Source organism: Balaenoptera physalus (genome assembly GCF_965194825.1).
Source record: "Balaenoptera physalus genome assembly, chromosome: 7".
NCBI lineage: Eukaryota > Metazoa > Chordata > Mammalia > Artiodactyla > Balaenopteridae > Balaenoptera > Balaenoptera physalus.
In genome coordinates, this window is record NC_138886.1 from 95,163,222 (window position 1) to 95,184,914 (window position 21,693).

Genomic DNA, 21,693 nt, shown 5'->3' on the forward strand with positions numbered 1-21,693 from the left:
TAAGAATTCTTCCAGCTACTATAAAAGCTTCTACCCCATTTAGTTCTTTTGAATCAGCACTACCATCATGCCAGTTCTCTTATTAATGGGTTCATTAAATCTGTGCCATACACTCATTTTACATTTGCATGAGAGTCATGAGTTTAATTTATGAAAATGATACTTTGACAAGGAGCAGTTGTGAGTAGCACAATATGCACCAGTCAACAAACCATGGGCACACAAAGTAAGGGCTACCTGCATGGACATACACACCAAAAAACCGGGCACTTTCAAACAGTATCTCTGCTATCTTTTCCCTGCTTTTATTTGGGTTCATAAGAACTCAGATTTCCCAATATCTAGTAGATATGTTAAGTTTCTCTGTTAAAAATATGTAGGCTTATATTTGTTTTAAGCTCATATATTATTTTTAATCAAAATTTTGGACTCTGCCCTTTTCCATAAGATAGTTAGTGCTTAGTGATTTGAGGGTGGGTCTGATAACAGGCTCCTATCCAAAGCTGAGATTTATTCTGGAAAGTTTAAGCCTACAGCTCCATACTGTAGGTGTCCTTACACCTACAACACTGAGGTGTGCTTACTCACCACCACCTCCCTGCCCTGCTTGTTCCCGCTGTCTGCCTGGAGAGAACCCTGGGGAGAACCTCCACCACTGCCCCACTCTTCCTTCTTTTTAGTCTTCCCCCTTACTTGGGGAGATTGCTTGTACACTTCTGCTTTTCCTTCTCCCTTCCCTTTGCCCCTCTTTTACCAAGTCTAATCATACTCCTTTGATGGGACTATTTCCCTTGCAGTCAACTTCATTGCAATTGTTTGATTAGTGGTTATTGGCACCATTCCCCTATCAAAAAGAACTAATCAAACACCTGACCTGGTGGGTGGGGATCAATTCCACTACGATGAGCAAAGGAGAGCTGAGAGGACACTGATTTCATAAATGTACTCGTGACTGTTTTAGTTATAAAGAGTTTTGTGTCCCTATACCATTTAGTAATTGTAGGCCTGTGAAACTGAATTTTAAACTAACAAAAACTCTGCATTGTTCAATTCAAAGGATATGTTCTACTTACTATTTTGTACCAGAACAAATGTTGAACTGGCACCAAAGATGAATGACACATCCTACCAGCCCTCAACGAGGTCACAGTCTAATGGAGTTGATAGGCATGTACATAAAACATGCAAGATTTCTTTTATAAATATTGCAGAGGTATAAACCAGGTGAAATTAAGGCATAATTAGGGAGAAACACATGATTGAAGAATCTAAAAAGGCTTACCGGGGGCATTACATTTTATTTTATTATTATTTTATTTTAATGAAGTCCTGTTGCGTTTTATATTGAGTTCTATGATCCATTTTGAGATCCATTTAATGTATATGAAAAGTGTAAGGTCTTTGTCTAGATTCTTTTTTTTTTTTTTTTTTTTGCATGTAGCTGTCCAGTTGTTCCAGCACCAAAATTACACACGGAGAAACAGACAATCTCAATAGGCCTATATCTATTAAAGGATTTGAAACTATAATTAATAACCTGCCAAAAAGAAAGCACTAGGGCCAGATTGGTTCACTGGTGAATTTTAACAAATAGTTTAGGGAAAATGTATGCTTATTCTCTAAAAATAGAACTAGAATGAATACTTTCTCATTCTATGAAACCAGCATTATCCTAACACCAAAAGCATACAAAGCATTACAAAAAAAAGGAAAAATTCAGACAAATGAATATAGTTGCAAAAATCCTGAACAAAATATGAGTCAGTCAAATCCAACTATGTATGAACAGAATTATACACCATGGGCAAGTGGGATTTATTCCAGGTATACAAGGCTGGTTCAACATAAGAAAACCAACTAGTGTAATTCATCATATAAACAGGTTAAAGAAGAAAAACTATATGGTCCTATTAATAGATCCAGAAAAAGCATTTGACAAATCCAGCATTCATTCATGACAAAAACGTTCAGTAAACTAGAAATAGAAGGGAACTATTGCAACTTAATAATGAGAATTTACAAAACACCTACAGCTAATATAATATTTATTAGTGAGAAACTAGATGCTTTCTCACTAAGATTAAGAACAAGGCAAGGGGGCTTCCCTGGTGACGCAGTGGTTGAGCATCTGCCTGCTAATGCAGGGGACACGGGTTCGAGCCCTGGTCTGGGAAGATCCCACATGCTGCGGAGCAGCCAGGCCCGTGAGCCACAACTACTGAGCCTGCGCGCCTGAAGCCTGTGCTCCGCAACAAGAGAGGCAACGATAGCGAGGGGCCCACGCACCGCGATGAAGAGTGGCCCCCACTTGCCGCAACTGGAGAAAGCCCTCACAGAAACGAAGACCCAACACAGCCAAAAATAAATAAATAAATAAATTAATTAAAAAAGAAAAAAAAGAAAACCCCAAACATGATAAATATCAATACAAAGAAAACCATGCATGGGCACATCATACTCAGATTACTGATGAGTAAAGATAAGGAGAAAATCTTTAAAATATCCAGAAACTAAAAGACACAACACATACAGAGGAACAACAACAAAAAAAATGCTGAAGAACTAAAACCAAAAAAATGATTTCTTTTGATTCTTTTAAAATATCCTATGAAAACCTAGCTTTTAATAGGGACTTTAGATCGCTGTTATTTGGGGTATTTTGTACACTCTCTTCTATAGTTTCTAATTCACCTCTGTTTCATCAAGTGAAAAATCACATTTCATTGTACTTGTGCTCCATTTGTTCTCCATATAACATCTTCCCACCCTTGTTTTAGTATTATCTAAGATCTTGGGAGATTTAAATCAAAAACATGTGGATGATTTTGGACTCTAAGCTTGGAGCATCCACCAATTATGTTTGAATTCACGAGACTGAAATAGCTATTGGCAATAGTGTAACCAAGAGAGGAGATCCCTTCTTACACCTCACACATGTACATGTCACATGAGTGCCTTTACTGTAGCTTTATGACAAAGATGTTTAACCACCTGGCAATTAAAAAACAAAACAAAACACTTTGGTGCTCTAAATTCTTGTCATATTCTTCAAACTTATTGTCCTGAAAATATTTGTATAAACAACTGAATTTCAAAGGCATATTTTTAAAAGCTTTCTTATTATATATGCATATAGATCAACTTCTTAAACACTGTAAGCTGTAAGATGGAAGAATTTCTGCATCTAAGTGCATGCTTCTTTTCTTAGACATATTTGCACAATCATTGCAGACTAAAATTGATGGTGCTCCTGAATGCAAGTTCCCTATAAGGTAAAATTCAGTTTCCTGTACTTCATTCCTATAATCTATAAATATTGAAATGAGGTAACTAGAAGGTAAGTTCATTTAAAAATTTAACTAAATTATTTTTGTAGCACATTGAATATTGTTTATTAGCATATATATTTTAAGGCACTGACTTACATAGGAATGATTCCCAGGGTGAAAACATATATGTGATATTTTAGAGAATAAAACAAAATTATTTTTATAACATATGTATATATATAAATGCGTATATTAGCCAATATCCATTTGTAAACCTTTATTCTATTCAAACTTAATACTCCACTTCCAAAAAGATATGTCCATGTAAAGTTGATAAAGTTCACCTCTTAAAATATGTCTATGTTTAAAAGAAATAAAGGTGCACTATACACCAAATTCAGTTATTTAAATTTGAATTTCATATATAAATTGGACTACACTGCATTATGTAATACTCCATAGGTACTGAATAAGTAATAAAAACTAAAAATAGTATTTATCTAGATGATATGATTGACCAGAAGGTATGTCCTGGATTATTATAAATATTTCAAGAGGAGGAGTATTATCTATAAAACCTTTTTCATCTGAAGTCCTGGGTCTTATGATATAGATAGAACTTTATCTAAACATGTAGAGTTTCCTGATTTCCTTTGAAGAAATCGGTAAGAAACTCTTTGAAAAGAAGAAAAAAACAAAACAAAACAACAAAAGCAAGGGGCAAGTTAAAACAGTTTATGTTGCTCTTTGTTTTACTAGATCTTATTTAATTTAAAATCAATTTGAAATCTCTAGTAATATGTAATGTTTACTTAAGTAGAAGCAATTAGACAAATAGTGTTTTAAGTACAGATGTGCCCAGCCACTCTGATAATTCATTTTAAAGACACCTTAAGATAATAGGCTGAGATTTCCAAATAGATTTAGTTACAGGAGTAACTAAAGTTACTCCTTTAGTAACTAAGGAAGCTAACGAAGTCAGTTCTAAAAGTTTGTGCCCTGATATTACAAACACCAATATAAAATATTGCCTATTATCTTTAGATCTCAATTTTGCATTAAGTTTTGGATGTATAACTGTAAAAAGCAACTTTATAATTCAGTGGTATTTGGGGGCAAACTTAATAATATTTTTTCCAGAAAAAAATATAATGGAAGCAAAAAATCTCTATTCAATTGGAAGTTTTAAATTTTAGTCACAAAATTAATAGAGGCACATAGTTTAAAAAGTCAAATAGCACTAAAATGTTTACTTTGAGAATTAGCTTTTCACAGAAGCTGTGGAACTTGGGCAAGTCATTTACCTGTCTGTGCTTCAGCTCCCTCATCTGTAAAATGGGGATAATAATATGTCAGATTCACAGAGGTGCTGTGAGGATTAAATGAATTAACGCATGTGAAAGACTTGGTACAATGCCTGGCCATAGCAGGATCTTTATAGATTCAACTATTATTATTACTGTTCCCACCCTCAGAAGTAATCGTCTCGATTCCCATAAACAGTCTCTGTCTCTTTCAGAACAGAATTTTTCCTCCTACTCTCAATTAAATGTAAATCTGTTTGAGGGGAAGCACAGGATATGCATTCATATTTAGTTGAAGTTAAAATTTCAAAATTTGGAACACATCTACCTGATTCCTTTTTCTCATCCTTCTTGATAGAATATGGAATGTTTGTTTTCCTGTTTATCTAATCCAAAATATTCAAAACATTTTCAAGGTCTGTAGAGAACAGACCTGTGGTTGCCATGTGGGGGGGTGGGGGGAAGTACTGGGAGTTTGGGATTAGCAGATGCAAACTAGTATATATAGGATGGATAAACAACAAAGTGCTACCATATAGCACAGGGAACTATATTCAGTATCCTGTGATAAACTGTAATGGAAAAGAATATGAGAAAGAATGCATATATATATATATATATATGTGTATATATATATACATATATGCATATATATATGTGTATATATATATATACACATATATATATGTGTGTGTATATATATATATATATATATATATATATATATATATATAACTGGATTACTGTGCTGTATAGCAGAAATTAACACAACATTGTAAAGTCAACTATACTTCAAGAAAATAAATTAAAACAAAAAACTCTTTCAGGGTCTGAATAATAATCATCTTTCAGAATTGAGCCTGAATTTACAGCTGGACTTACACATATATCTTTCTATCTCAAAATAGATTTTATAGAGGTAAGTCATTGTCTCAGTTTTTGTCATTACTTATAAGCTTATGTTTTGATAGAGTTTATATGGAAATACCATGTGGCATAACTGCCTATTTCACACCCTAGGAGGTGGCAAGGGTATAAGGACTCATCATCGACCCAGATTCTCATCTGATTCAACTAATTGGCATTTCAGTCTCACAAGCAACATTTGAAATTTTTATTGCAAGGAACTAATGGGATGAAGAACAACACAAGTAATCAAATCAAATAAAGGCATCTGCTGGAGTGGGATCCCAGGGTCCCACCCCACAGCTTTTTATGGAGAATTTTGTTTTCATGGAAAGGCCAGAATTCCCTAGGGGTGGAGTTTCATGATCAGAAAGTAAAGTAAAACCTCTATGTATTATTAATATCAACACACAAAATAATACAACTGCATTACACATTTCTCAATTTAGAATAAGGATAGCATGTATGAACATGTTTTGGGAAGGTTACTGAAATTCTCTAAATCACTTTGATATCCTTAAGTTTCTTAAGGCATTTATCAAAACTCCACAAGAACAGAACTCTTCTTTGTTGCTTGAGTCAATAAAAATCTGACTCAACTTCTATTTTAGGTCACAGATTTTTAATGGAGTAAACAAGGATTTCCTTCGTAATGAAACTACAAGGCCTGCACTATACTGCAATTCAGTAAACTCTGAATTATAAATGCTAAAATTCCTTTTGACAGTAAGAAGTAGCATAATTCTTTGTTGGGAGCAACATTATTGGACAATTTTTATTAAGAAACGGAGAATTTATTAAAGCATCTTATGGGCTCACAGAATCAATAAGAGGCTGAAGGACTGGGCTTGGGAAATAAGTAGAAACCAAATACCCCTGGATCAAGGGTGGGAGTGGGTGAGGGGGCAGGACCATATTTGCCTTTTGGTTGGACCCTGCTGCCCCCTTTATTTTTGCCTGTTCAGGACCAACCAAGAGCTAACAATCCTCTTATTTTTAGTTTTTTTTGAGGAACCTCCCCTACTTCTGGGTATATAGTTAATGGAATTGAAATCAGGATCTCATTAAGATTTCTGCACTCCTACATTCACTGCAACAATATTATTCACAATAGCCAAGATGTGGAAGCAACCTAAATGTCCATCAACAGACGAATGGATAAAAGATATGTGAGATATATATAATGGACTATTATTCAGTGTTAAAAAAGAAGGAAATCCTGCCATTTGTGACAACATGAATGAATGTGGAAAAATTATGCTAAGTGAAATAAGTCAGACACAGAAGGACAAATACTACATGATACCACTTACGTGAGTAATCTAAAATCGTCAAATCACAGAAGCACAGAGTAGAATGGTGGTTGGCAGGGGCTGAGGGGAGGGGGAAAAGAGAAGGTGTTAGTTAAAGGGAACAAAGTTCCAGTTATGCAAGATGAATAAGTCCTAGAGATCTTCTCTACAGAATAGTGCCTCAGGTTAGTAACACTGTACGTGCTCTTAAAAATTTGCTAAGGGGATAGATCTTACGTTGTGTTCTTATCCCAAAATAATAATAAGAAGAAGAAGAAGGAGAAGAAGAAGGAGAAGAAAAAGGGTGGAAGAAAAGAACAACAACCTGCTTAACACAGAGTGCAGGTCACAGCCCCACTCTCATCTGCAGGTGAAGTGGTTTCCACAGTAGCAGGAAACACGCTGCCTCTCAATAGGAAATCACATCTGGGTTAATTCCACAGAGTCAGGGGCGGGTGGGTACTGGACAGTCGAAAAATAACAAGCACAGTTTCCCAGATTTACATCTATTCATGTACATGAAACAGGCTGGGACCTGGGAGCCTTTGCTGCAGTGCTGCAGTGCTTGCACCTGGACAAATGTCTCTTAGAGCAACAAAATGCAAAGAAACTATAAGGGACTAAAAATAACTGCATGCATGCACAGTTGGGGCAAATTCTGGACAAAAGATACAGAAAGACCAAAAAAGCCCAACTGCCACTTCTGAAGAGCTAGAAGCAAAAACGGGGGTCGGGAGCAAAGGCTGGGTTCTGCGCATGCCCCCTGCACTCAGCACCACCAAAGGGGTGGGCAGACCACCTAAGTCACCCCTCCGGCCCAACCCCGGGACACACCACTACCTCCCCCCCATATAAGGAACCAGCTGCCCCCACCCCCACCCCCAGGAAGCGAGCAAGGGAACCTGTTGCTTGTTCTCGCTCCCCCTGCTGCAGCAGGGGTCCCAAAAAAGCTTTGCCTGAATTTCTTGTCTGGTCTCTGATCAATTTCTATTGATTAAGGAGGCCAAGAACCCTGGTCAGTAACATACACACTTCAAATTCCAGAAATTGTAAGTCTTGCTGAACACAATTATCTTTCAGATAAGGAAGGGTACCACCCACTCACCAAAGGCAGAAAACCTCAAGTCTCTGCATCCAGTCCCAATCCTAGGGTCTCTGGATGTTGTCTAATCCTCCTCTAAGATGGTCACAGGCACATCTACATCATCAGAAACCCACAGAGTAATGGTGAATGTAACCATCACTATAGTGGTCTATATAAAATGGTCTGACAAGGGAAAGGGATGGGGGAGGAAGATGAGTTATGGAGCATGGAAGGAAACATGTGTAGGCATGTGCTTCTGCATCATTCGTGATACTGTGACGTCCCTCAGCCACTCTCTGCTCCCTGGTCACCTTGTTCTCAGCCAGCACCAGGCTCATTGGTGTCTTCACTTGGTGACATGATCCAGACCTTCATTTCTGAAGGAACTGAGACCTTCACAGCCCAGCCAATGTGGTGTTGTTGCCTCTTGAATTTTCATAAGCTATAGATGTAGGGAGGAAGGACACAAGATCCCTTTGATCATCAGAAAGGATTTCTCCCACCCATCTCGTAACACTTTTTTCCCAGCTTGCCTAGTGATCAGCAGAGCCCAGGATGCCAGGGGCAGCATCAGCTTTAATTCAGTGGAGCCACTGTTGTGCCAGCTGGTGGACGCATCCCTCCTATGGGTCAGACCATCTCTATGTAATCAGAGTTGCAACTTAGTGACAGGAAGAAAAGGGTTTGTAAGCAGGTCATTAAATGGTTCACAAGTGAAAGTGGAAGTGGTCACTAGTTCAGAAGAATAGTCAGGTCCTATAAAACAACGTGTCATAGAAATGGTCAAGATGTATATATACACACTACTATATATAAAATAGATAACCAATAAGAACTTACAGTATAGCACAGGGAACTCTACTCAATACTCTGTAATGACCTATATGGGAATAGAATCTAAAAAAGAGTGAATACATGTATATGTATGACTGATTCACTTTGCTGTACAGCAGAAAGTAACACAACGTTGTAAATCAATTATACTCCAATAAAAGTTAATTAACAAAAATAAATGATACCAATCAAAAAAAAGAAAGATGTGACCCAGGGTACTGCTTCTGCCACTGAAGAGCTCTAGCTCAGCTGCCCTGGACCCATCCATGTAGCTGGACAGGCCATTGCTCCTGCCTGCTGTGGTGCCCCCCTCCCCCAAGAACTCCACAACTGCAATCACAACAATAAAATCCGACTGCTTCTTAATCTTTTCCCCACTTGTTCCTGACTCTCAGTCTTGGGTTGCAGGATCCCAGTGGCCGAGCCCAAGGTTCAGGCCCTCACACTGGCTGCCAGAGGCACCAAGAAGGGGAATCTGCTCCCTTCATTCATTGTCATTCTGAATGAGTTGATACACCTAATTGTTGTATTTTCATGTCTTCCCAGAAGAAAACTGTCAAGGAACAGCCTATTGTAAACAAACTCTATTTAGAGTATAATTGAAGAACCAAATTAAAAAAAGAATCCTAAGCTTCAGTTAAATCAATAAATAATAAACACATACATACATATGTACATACATCAAAAGAAGAAGAGAACGTAACAGTTTATCCTCCAACTGACACATGAATACATTCCTTACTCTCAGCAGGTTCATAGAAGCAAACAGGGACCCCTGAGAGACTCAGGCCCTGTGCTCTCATTTTCCTTTTTAGTGCTGATGAAACAGCCTCCAAAGTGCTCACATGGTTAATTATTGGCAGAACTAGAGTGAAGATGCCACACTAAATATTGAGCTTCCTGGGAACACCATCCAAGCCTTACACATCCACCGCAAGTCACACGGTGCCTGTCACATAGTAAGCCCCAAATATTTTTTACTAAATGACCGAGTCCACACACTTTCCAATATATTAAGCTTTATGTACCTCCATTAATAAGCATTTCACAGTTAAGGATTGAATTTTAGACTTCCATTCCCCTCATCTCCTTAATTCCATGCTAACTGAAAGATAGCACCTTGAGAACACAGGAATTCTAGACATTCTGGTGATTCAAGTCATGTTGCAAAAGCAGAATTGTTGCAGGTTTTTTTCCTTCCTCAAATAATACTTGGCACAGAAAAAGCACACGGATGCAGCACACTGCATTTTCCCCTGCCAGCAGCTCGCTCATGGAGCATCTACTCATGAAAACACAATTTTTAAAATTTATTTATTTATTTTATTGAAGTATAGTTGATTTACAATGTTGTGTTAGTTTTAGGTGTACAGCAAAGTGATTCAGTTATACATACATATATATATATATATATATATATATATATATATGCACATATACATATATATATTCTTTTGCAGATTTTTTCCCATATAGGTTATTACAAAATATTGAGTGTTTTCCCTGTGCTGTACAGCAGGTCCTTATGAAAACATTTTAATACCCAGATAGATAACCACTTATAGGTATTACAAGGATACCATTCAAAATAGGGAACAGTAAGTGACTCCTTCACATTAGGTCAGGCAGAGTTTTCTCATTTACTTTTTAAGTGGTTTTTATTGATTTTGTTTTGTTTTGTTCTGTTTTATTTTGCCTAAGAACTAGTGAGACAGAATCATTGAATGCGTAAGCTGAAAGGACTCTGGACCAGTCCTCTAATGGAACAGATGAAGAGAACTCACCCAGAGACCAAGGACCTGGCCAGCACTCCTATCCCAGGGCTTTATCACCACCACACATGGTCTCGGGGGCCACGTTCATTGAATGCCTACCACTTGGTCTGTATCATATTTGATTTTACAGAGAAATAACAGTCACCTTTTCCTCCCTATTGCAGAAGGTATTCTTGTGACTTTGAGAGTGAGAATGCATTTAAAAAACATTTTTAAAGCACACCTTTCCAAATGCGAATATGAACATGTGGATGTTTTTGGTCTTGTACATTCAATAATATGAAACTACAGTGACTGAAAGAGTATAACTAAAGTAGGAAAGAACACTCTCTTTTCTCCCTAAAAATGTGTCAGAATCATTGCGCTTATAAAAGCCTGGAATCACAAAAGTCATTGATGAAAAATATGATTGGGATAGCTCCAATTAGATACTTTCTACAATAGTTTTCTTTCCTCTTTCTCAAGTATTTTAAGCTACAGAGAAGCTCCTTAACTGTAATAGGGTTCATTGAAGACTGACTCTTCAGAGCTGAGCAGAGCCCAGGCTGCCCTCAAGCGCATGTGTGGGAGAGATGCTCTCAGTTCAAGGCAGGCTCTCTGTGCCCTGAAATCTGGCTAAAGCTGCACAGTGCTACGAAGACAACTTGTGAGGAAAGAGCGGGGAGTGTGCAGGAAAGCAACAGAGCCTGGCTCTCAGGGAAGATCACGGTACAGGGGCCAAATAGTCTGGGTTGGGCCTGGTCCCCAGTCCCCAGCAAACTTGGAAACACCACGAAATAACTTCAGAGTCTCTCAAACAATATGTCACTGTGAAGTCTTTAAATTCTATACCAGCTCTGTAACTCTTTATTTTCATCGCTTAATCCAGCGGTCCCCAACCCACTGTGCGAGGCCTGTTAGGAACCAGGGGGCACAGCAGGAGGTGAACAGTGGGTGAGAGAGAGAGAGAGAAGCTTCATCTGTTGCTCCACTCTGCTTGCATTACCACCTGAATCACGCCCGCCACTGTAGCTCACATTACTGCCTAAACCATCCCCCCTGCTTCCGTGGAAAAAACTGTCCTCCACGAAACTGGTCCCTGGTGCCAAAAAAGTTGGGGACCGCTGGAATCGGTTTGCCACAATTTACCATGTAACCTCTTGTAATTCTCATTAGGTTTCAGCAGCTTTGGACTTGTCACTTACCTTGACATCGGAGCTCTACAAAATTGTCTAAATTAATGAAAAATTCCATAGAGCATGATATCACGTATCTTAAGAGACTGCCTTTCTGTTAATGTTATTCATTGGTTACTAGACTTATCTACCTGTGGTTAACCTATCTCAAAAGTTAGCAAATATTATTCAGCAGAAACGAATGTTTCGAATACAGTGTGTCAAAAATTACATTAAATTTTCCCCAAGATATAGTCCCTAATACAATTTTTGCTTCTCTTATTATGTTACAAATGATAAAATGACTGCCTGAAAGTTGAAGTTGTCTTGAAGAGTTTAGCACCCTCAAAAAAACACTTCTAATAGACTTTTTCTTATCTGAACACATTACTTATTTTAATGATTTCTTCTGAAATAATTATAAACTGACAGGAAGTTGCAAAAATAGGACAGTAAAGCCCCAAGTAATCTTCATCCGGTTTTCCTAATTGGTTACATTTTATGTAACAATAGGATACTATCAAAGCTGGGAAATTGACATTGCTACAAGGTATATGTGTGCCACATTATCACATGTGTTGCCACCACCAAGATCAAGATACATAACTGTTCCATCACCACAAAGATCTCCCTCCTGTTACCCCGATATATAGTCACACTTACCTTCCTCCCACCCTGGCCCCCATGCACCATCCCTAAAACTTGGCAACCACTTATCTGTCTCCTTCTTTGTCATCTTGAGAATGCTATATAAATGTATTCATATAATATGTGACCTTCAAACACCAACCTCAAATGTTGGCTTTTTTCACCCAGCATGTTTTTTGAGATCCATCCAAGTACTTGCATGTATCAGTAGTTAATCCTTTTTACTGTTAAGTAGTGTTTCATAGTATTAATGTACCACGGTTTGTTTAACCATTCACTTATTCTAGAACATTTTTATTGTTTCTAGTTTGGGACTATTACAAACAAAGCTGCTAGAAACAATCATGTAGAGATATTTGCATGGACATAAAATTTAATTTCTCTGGGATGAACGTATATGATACTTTTGAACATTTTTGGAAAACCAGTGTATATAATTATGTTGTTCTGTTGCTTCTTATGTCACTGAAAGAAAAGGATGAACTTGGTGATTTGAACTCCCAGCTCAAGTGCCACATGAATGACCATGTGCCCTGAAGGAGACCACTGTCTCCTGTAGCTACAGGGCTGGAAATCAAGCACAGAACCTCATCGTGCAACTGGTTGAATTACAATGCAAGTTGAACTCCAAGTTTTGAAGGGCATCTACTGTTGAATCAATGTGAGGGCATTGATTGGGAAAGAACTGGATCTTATAAGTCGGGATGGGGACCCGTGGGAAGATCCTGATGAAGCTGGGGATACTGAGCCCCTAAACTGTGATGAATCTTTTATCACCAGTGGTACTGGCCTCCCCGGCCCCAGCAGAGATGGCTTCCTCAACCCCAGTGGAAGCGGCCTCTCTACATACAGGGTATCAGCCTTTCCATCTCCTTCTGAGGGGATTAACCCTGCATTGCCTGAGGAAAGGGTCATAGCCTCCCCTGATGCAATTGTCATGTAACATAATTATTAGTCTCCTCAGGACCCACCCCTACCACCCCACCTTACTTCTGGACCTTTAACTAGACTCAAGCTCAGCAGGTCCCTAAAGGTGGGATACAATCTGTGACTCATGAGGAAGTGCATTACATTCCAAAATAATGACTTCCATTTTCTAAGTTACACAGACCAAATCTTGGGAAATGTGTGGGAATAAGTACTAAAGGGGTGGGAAAATGGAAGAAGGAATTCCTTATAAGGTTGAATGAGGCTGAATGTATGGGCTCACTAAATAGGGCTTCTGCATTTACTGTTGCAGCTTGAGGAATTAGAAGGGGCTCTAGCAGTTTTGTTGGTTGGTTGGCTGAAACATAGGCCAAAAGGTGGCCCCCCATGAGTACCCTGGAAATGCTGGACTTGCCTCAGTTTAAGCTAGAGAAGAACTTCAGAGGCTTAGGGATAGAGGAATGTTAGAGTAGATTTGTCACTTAAAACCTGCTCACCTGACTGGGGGGTTCCAGAAGTTTTACCTTCCATCAATACTGTGAGGAATAAATCTATGAGAGGATCCCCAATATCCTTTGTGGACAAAGAATGTCACCTGCCATACCAGTAAACAAAGGATCTTGCAGCCACCAAGCCACCAGCCACTGCAGCCACCCCTGATAGTGCACCCTGAGGGGATTTAAGATGTAGAAAAACAGGATACTGGCCCTAGATAGTTTAGGTGCATATCAAAGGAATAATTTTATTAAGCCCAGATTCTTACATCTTCCCATACATAGAAAAGTGTTAAAATCGTTAACTTGAGATGTCTGGTTTTCCTTTAATTAGCAGGAAAGTTTTGATGTTTGATTACTTGGGTTTTTTTGGCAAAACTCCTATATACTCTGTTTCTCTTTGGAACTGTCCCCAGAGCTATCTGAGAGGCTGTATCCCAGGCTTAAGTCCTCAGTTATGTTCCAAATGCAACATAATTTTCAACTTTTAAGTTGCGCATTTTTTTTCAGTTGACACCTTGAATACTCTATGGTTGCTTTCTCTGTAGATCAGACCTCACAGTGGGAAATGCAGTCACTGCATTGGGAAACCTAAATGCAAAGAGGGTAATTGAATCCTGAGGTGGTAGGGGCCAAGTGACAATATTCAACCACTGAAGGCAAAGTGGACATGGTTACCTTAATGTACAGCAGAGTCAAAGCAGCAATCAGAATAGTCTGACTCATGCTGACTTATGGTGTTGATTAATTGATCATGGTGTTCCTAGAAGTGAAATAGATAGGAAGCCTACTAAATTTGTACTTCTCTGTATAAGCAGAAGAGTTCTAGGTCAAGTGAATAAAAGTCGAACCTAAATCATAAAAACAGAGAGTCACATCCCTTCAATACATTCCTAGACATGAGCCAGTTTATGGATCCCGAACCCCTGGAATGAAGGAGAGGCTGGGCCCCATTGAGGAAGGACCCCAGTGCACTCTGAAAGTTTATACTGTCAATTCTTGCCCCAGCCTTCCCCAGAATGATGTTTGGCATTTTACCAGAGTAACTGTGCATTGGGGAAAAGGAAATTATTAGACCTTTTGGGGAACAACGGACTCTGGCTTTGAAATGATACTAATTCCAAGAGACCTAAAACATTGCAGGGGCCCAAAAGTCAGAGTAGAGGTTATGGAAGTCAAGCGACTAATGGAGTTTTCGCTCAGTTCTGTCTCACCATGGGCCCAATGGTTCTCCAAACCAATCATGTGGTTATTTCTCCAGTTCTGGAATGTATACTTGGTATAGACATATTTAGCAGCTGGCAGATTCTCCACATTTGTTCCCTGACCTGTGGAGGGAGGGTTATTATGATGGGAAAGACGAAGTAAAAGCCAGGAGAACTGCCTCTACCTAGGAAATCAATAAATAAAATTTAATACCACATTCATGGAGGGACTGCAGAGTTTACGGCCAGCATCAAGGACTTGAAGGAGGCAGGGGTGGTGATTCCTACAACATCCTATCTGGCCTGTGCAGAAGAGAGATGGATCTTGAGAATGACAGTAGATTATCATAATCTTAACCAGGTGGTGACTCCAATTGTAGCTGTTGTTGCAGATGTGGTTTCATTGCTTGAGAAAGTTAACACTCACCCTGGTAAATGGTATGTAAGTATATGGATTTGGTCTGGAAAATGCCTTTTTATCCATCCCTGTCCATTAGGCCCACCAGAAGCAGATTGCTTTCAGCTGGCAAGGCCAGTAATACACCTTCACTGTCCTACCTCATGAGTATATCAACTTTCCAGCCTGATGCCATTATTTAGTTTGCTAGAAAATACACCTGACTCTCCCTTCCATAAGATATCACACTGGCCTATTACATTGCTGACGCTATGCTGGTTGGATCTAGTGAACAAGCAGTAGCAACTACTCTAGATTTGTTGGTAAGGTATTTATGTGTCAGAGGACAGAAAACAGATAAGACAAAATGCCATGGCCTCCTACATCAGTGAGATTTCTAGGGGCCCAGTGGTATGAGTCATGTCAAGATATCCCTTCTAAGGTGAAGGATAAGTTGTCGTCTCTGACACCTCCTACAACCAAAGCACAGGCACAGCTCTTAGTGACTTCTTTGGGTTTTGGAGGCAACATATTCCTCATCTGGATGTGTTTCTCCAGACTTTTTAATGAAGTGACTCCAAAAGCTGCTAGTTTAGGATGGAACCCAGAACAAGAGAAGGCTGTGTAACAGGTCCAGGCTGCAGTGCAAGCTGCTTTGCCACTTGGGCCATAAGATCCAGAAGACACAATGGTGTTGACATGTCTGTGGCAAATAAGGATGCTGTCTGGAGCCTTTTGAAGGCCCGCATAGGTGAATCAAAGCACAGGCCTTAAGAACTGTGGAGCAAGGCCCTTCCATCATTTTGGTAACTAGTCTCCTTTTGAGAAACAAGAGGTCTGCTACTGAACTTTGTAGAGACTGAACACTTAACCTTGGGCCATCAAGTTACCATGTGACCTGAGCTGCCCATCATGAACTAAGTGGTATCTTAACCACCAAGCCATAACAGAGGACATGCACAGCAGCACTCCATCGTCAAATGGATATGGTATATATGTGATCAGGCCAGAGCAGGTCTTGAAGGCACAAGTAAGTTCCATGAAGAAGTAGCTCAAAGGCCCACAGTCCTCACTTCTACTACACTACCTTTTCTCTCCCAGCCTGCACCTATGACGTCAAGGGGACTTCCCTACTATTAATTGACGGAGGGAGACTCAGGCAGGCCTGGTTTACAAATGGTTCTGCACAATATGCAGGCACTACCCAAAAGTGCATAGCTACTGCCCTCAGCCCCTCTCTGAGACATCTCTGAAGGACAGTGGTGAAGAGAAATCCTCCCAGTGGGCAGAACTGGAGGCCATGCACCTGGCTGAGGGAGAAACACTTGGAAGGAGAAATGGTCAGACACGCTGGGTGGTCAGGAATTGAAAAAAGCATGACTGGAAAGTTGGTCATAAAGAAAATTGGGGAAGAGGTATGTGAACAGATTTCTCTGAATAGTTGAAAAACATGAAGATATTTGTGTCTCATGTGAATGCTCATCATCAAAGGGTGATCTCAGCAGAGGAGGATTTTAATTATCAAGTAGATAGGATGACCTGTTCTCTGGAGACCAGTCAGCCTCTTTCCCCAGCCACCCCTGTCATTGCCCAATGGGCTCATCAACAAAGTGGCCATGGTGACAGGGACGCAGGTTACGCATGGGCTCAGCAATATCGACTTCCACTCATCAAGGCTGACCTGGCTACAGCCACTACTGAATTCCCAATCAAAAAGAATCAACCAGCAGCAGAGACCAACAGTGGGCCCTCAATATGGTGTTATTCCCCGGGTGATCAGCCAGCTAGTCAGTGGCAGACTGATGACACTGGACAGCTTTCATTGTGCAAGAGGCAGGATTTTGTTCTTATTGGAATAGACATTTGCTCTGGGTACAGATTTGCCTTTCCTGCATACGTCACTTCTGCGTAACTACCATCCATGATCTTACAGAATGACTTATCATTGTCATGGGATTCTGCAAGCATTGCTCAAGATCAAGGAATACATTTCACAGCAGATGAAGTGAGGCAATGGGCCCTTGGAATTCACTAGTCTTACCTGAAGCAGCAGGCTTGATAGAATGGTGGAATGGCCTTTTGAAGACTCAGTTACAGGGCTGGCTATGTGACAATACCTCTGCTTGTCCCAGGGCAAGGTTCTCCAGAGGGTTGTATATGCTCTGAATTGGAGTCCAATATATGGTCCTCTTTCTTCCATAGCCAGCATTCTCGGGTCCAGGAATTTTAAGGGACAAAAATGAGAATAGTTATTTTCAACTCTTCAGTATTATCCCTAGTGACCCACTATCAAATTTTGGCTTTTTCTTCCTGTGACCTTATGCTCTGCTGGTCTGAGTTCCAAAGGGGAAAATACTTCTACCAGGAGACACAGCAATGATTCCAAAGAACTGGGAGTTAAGACTAACACCCAGCTACCTTGGGCTCCTCATGCCTCTGAATCAACAGACAAAGAAGGAAAGGAAAGTGTTTTTTGATACAAGGATACTACCTGCGGACTACTCTTCCACACGGAAGTAAGGAAAAGTGTATCTGGATATAGTAGATCGCTTAAGGCATCCCTTAGTATTACCATGTTCTTTGATTAAGCTCAGTGGAAAACTACAACAACCCAGTCTAGGCAGGGCTACTAATGACCCAGACTATTCAAGAAGGAAGGATTTGGTCACCCACCAGGGAAGAACCACGATCTGCTGAGGTGCTTGCTGAAGATAGAAAGAATACAGAATGGGTATAAGAAAGTAGTTACAAAGACCAGCTATAACTGACCACTTACAGAAACGAGGACTGTAATTGTCATGAGTACACCATTTTTTTTTGCTATGAATATATTTGTGTTAAGTGTGTATTTGTTTTTTCTCTCTCATATTCCCTTATTATGTAACATGAGTTGTATTGATTTTATATCATAATATGGAAGTACTCTTAATTTTACATTATAGTACTTTAAGTTATATCACAAGGATTTACCTCCTCTTCTGGGGATAGGGTTAGTGTATTTTGATTGGACTCAGAATTGTTGTATCATATCAAGTGGAATTAAGACCTTGTTATTGTCTTATTTGGGGATTAAGTAAGATTTGAGGAGATGCATATGGGTGTCATGTTGACACAGGGTCGACTTGTGATGATTAGTTTCATGTGTCAACTTAACTGGCTATGGGGGACCCAGATTAAAAATTATTTCTGGGTATATTTTGTGAGGGAATTTCCAGGTGAAATTAGCATTGAAATTGGTGGACTCAGTAAAGTTGATTGCCCCCCCCCCCAATGTGGGTGGACATCATCCAGTCTGTTGAGGGCTTGAATAGAACAAGAGCTGGGGGAAGGAAGAATTTGCCCCTTTTTCCTGCCTCATGGTGTGAGGTGAGATATTTCATCTTCTCCTGACCTCAGACTGGAATTTATATCACCACCTCCCCTGGTTCTCAGGCCATTGGACTAGGATTGAATTATATCACTAGCTTTCTGGGGTCTCCAGCTTACAGATGGCAGACTGTGCGATTTCTCAGCTTCCATTATCATAAGAGCTAATTCCCTGTTACAAACACATGCATGTATTCTATAGGTTCTGCTTCTTTGGAGAATTCTGACTAATACAACATGTATCCACCACTGTAATATCACACAGAATACTTTTACTGACCTAAGAATCCCCTGTGTTCCACCTATTCAACCTACTCTTCCCTTCCTCCTCCCAAACCCCCAACAACCACTGATCTTTTTACGGTCTCCATAGCTTTGCCTTCTAAAATATCATATAGTTAAGAATTATACAGTACGTAGCCCTTTCAGATTGGTTTATTTCACCTAGTAATATGCATTTAAGTTCCTCCATGTCTTTTCATGGGTAGTTTATTTCCTTTTATTGCTGAATAATATTCCATTGTATGAATGTGGAACAGGTTTTTGTTTGTTTGTTTGTTTGTTTTCAATCCATCCATCTATGGAAGGGCACCTTGGTTGCCTCTAATTTTTGGCAATTATGAACAAAGCTGCCACAATCATTCATGTGCAGGCTTTTGTATGGACGTAAATTTTCAGCTCTTTGGGGTATATACCAAAGAGCTTGATTGCTGCATTTTATGGTAAATGTATATTTACTCTCTTATTAAACTGCCAAACTGTCTTCCAAAGAGTCTGTACCATTTTGCATTCCCTACAGCAATCATGAGAGTTCCTATTGCTCTGCATCCTCACCAGCATTTGGTGTTGTCAGTGTTCTGAATTTTTGTCCTCTTCATAGCTGCATAGTGGTTTCTCATTGTTGTTTTAATTTGCAGTTCTCCAAACACATAAGGTGTTGAGCATCTTTTCATATGCCTATTTGATATTTTATATCTTCTTTACTGAGGTGTCAGTTTAGATTTTTTGTCCACTTTTAATCAGGTTGTCCTCTTTTTTTAGTGGTAAGCAGTAAGTGTTCTTTGTATATTTTCATACCAATCCTTTATCTGATTTGTCTTTTACAAATTTTTCTCCCCATCTATGACTTGACTTCCCATTCTCTTGATATTCATATCTTTTTTAAGTTTTTTTTCTTTCTTTGTGTGTTTATTTTGAATAATGTATATTGCTTTTTGTTCAGTTAACTAATTCTTTTCTGCAATGTCTAATCTACTGTTAATTCTATCCAATGTACTTTTAATCTCAGCTATTTTAGTTTTAATCTCTAAAACTTTGATTTGCTTTTTAAAAAATACCTTCCTTTACATGTCCAATCCCTCCTGTAGCTTCTTGAAAATATGAAATATAATTATAATATCTACTTTAGTTTTGTTGTCTACTAATGCTTTAATTTTTCTATTTCTGGGTCAGTTTTAATTAGGTTTTTTTTCCCTTCATTGTGGTTCGATATTCCTGCTTCTTGATATACCTGGTAATTTTTTTATTGGATGACAGTCACTGTAGATTTTCCTTTTCTGGTGCTAAATATTTTAGTATTTCTGTACATATTCTTGAACTTTGTTCTGGGATGCAGTTAAATTACTTAAAAATAATTTTATCCTTCTGAGTCTTGCTTTTAAGCTTCTTAGGTGGAACCCAAGTAATGTTTAGACCATGTTAAATTTTTCCCCACATTTCAGGATTGAAAACTATTCTGAGTACTCATGTATTAAACAGTTTTCCATTCTAGCTGGGAAGACCAGGCTTTCTTTTTTTTTTTCCCTTTGTGAGTGTTAAGAACTTGTTCCTTCTGATACATCCAGGTGGTTCTTTCCCTGCCATGAGTAGTGTTCTTACATGCATATGCCCATCTGTACTCATAGGCCTCTGTAACCTACTTTCCATTCACCTATCCTGCTTCTCATCCCTTCATTCACTCTTCCACATTCACAGTGGGGCTTGTTTAATTTCTAGAACAAGCCTGGCTCTTTGCACACAATTTTTATTGCTTCTGCTTAGAATGTGCTTCCTCAGCCTGGCTTGACTGGCTCCAAAATGGCATTCAACTCTGAACAGGAATATCACCTTTTCTTATGCAAGGAAGGTTCCCCAATTTTCTCTCAAACACTGTTTCTTGCCTTCAAATCATTTTGAGATACAAAAAAACTTCTTCATGTGTTTTTTAAAATTTTGCTTTCCTAGGCTATCTTACCCAGGAGTTGATAACTACATGGGGACAGAAACTCTAGAAAAGAGATAATTTAATGATGAGCTTTCTTTATTCATCATATTTTATACTGTTAGAAGAATGAGGCTATCAACTGAATTCTGTCCCCCCAAAATTCATATATTCAAGCTCTAACAAAGTGATGGTATTTGGAGATGAGGCCTTTGGCAGGTAATTAGATTAAATGATGTCATGAGGATTAGGCTCTATTAGTGCCCCTGTAAGAGGAAACCAGAGAGTTTTTTCTGTCTCTCTCCACCACGTGAGGACACAGTGAAAAGACAGTTGTCTCCAAGCCAGGAAGAGAGCCCTCACCAGGCAATGAATTGGCCAGCACCGTGATCTTAGACTTCCAAGCCTCTAGAACTGTGAGTTGTTAAAGTCACCAAGCCTATAGTATTATGTTATGGCAGCTTGAGCTATAAGAGTACTAAATGGAAGAGACATGGAGGAACCCTAAACACATATTGCTAAATGAAAGAGGCCAAACTGAAATGGATACATACTGTATGATTTCAGCTATATGACATCCTGGAAAAGGTAGGGCACTTAAACTATTCTGTATGATACTGTAATGGTCAATGCCTGTCATACATTCGTCAAAACCCATAGGATATGCAACAGAGTAAACTGTAATGTAAACTATGGATATTAGTTAATAGGAATGTATGAACTTTGGCTCATCAATTGTAAAAAATACCCCACACTAATGCAAGACGTTAATAATAGGGGAAACTTTGGTTTGGGGAATAGATGTGAGGGGGTGTATGGGAACTCTATACTCTGCTCA

At 39.1% G+C, this 21,693-nt stretch overlaps 1 protein-coding gene across 1 annotated transcript in view; it reads right to left on the reverse strand.

Annotated features, from left to right (window-relative positions):
- Positions 1 to 17,562, reverse strand: part of LOC309664467 (contactin-associated protein-like 3) — a 124,150-nt gene extending 106,588 nt beyond the window's left edge. Inside the window, exon 1 of the mRNA XM_082469950.1 lies at positions 17,331 to 17,562. Within this exon, the coding sequence (XP_082326076.1) occupies positions 17,331 to 17,498 (168 nt within the window). The 5' untranslated portion in view covers positions 17,499 to 17,562. The remainder of the gene's footprint in view (positions 1 to 17,330) is intronic.
- Positions 17,563 to 21,693: the final 4,131 nt, after the last annotated feature.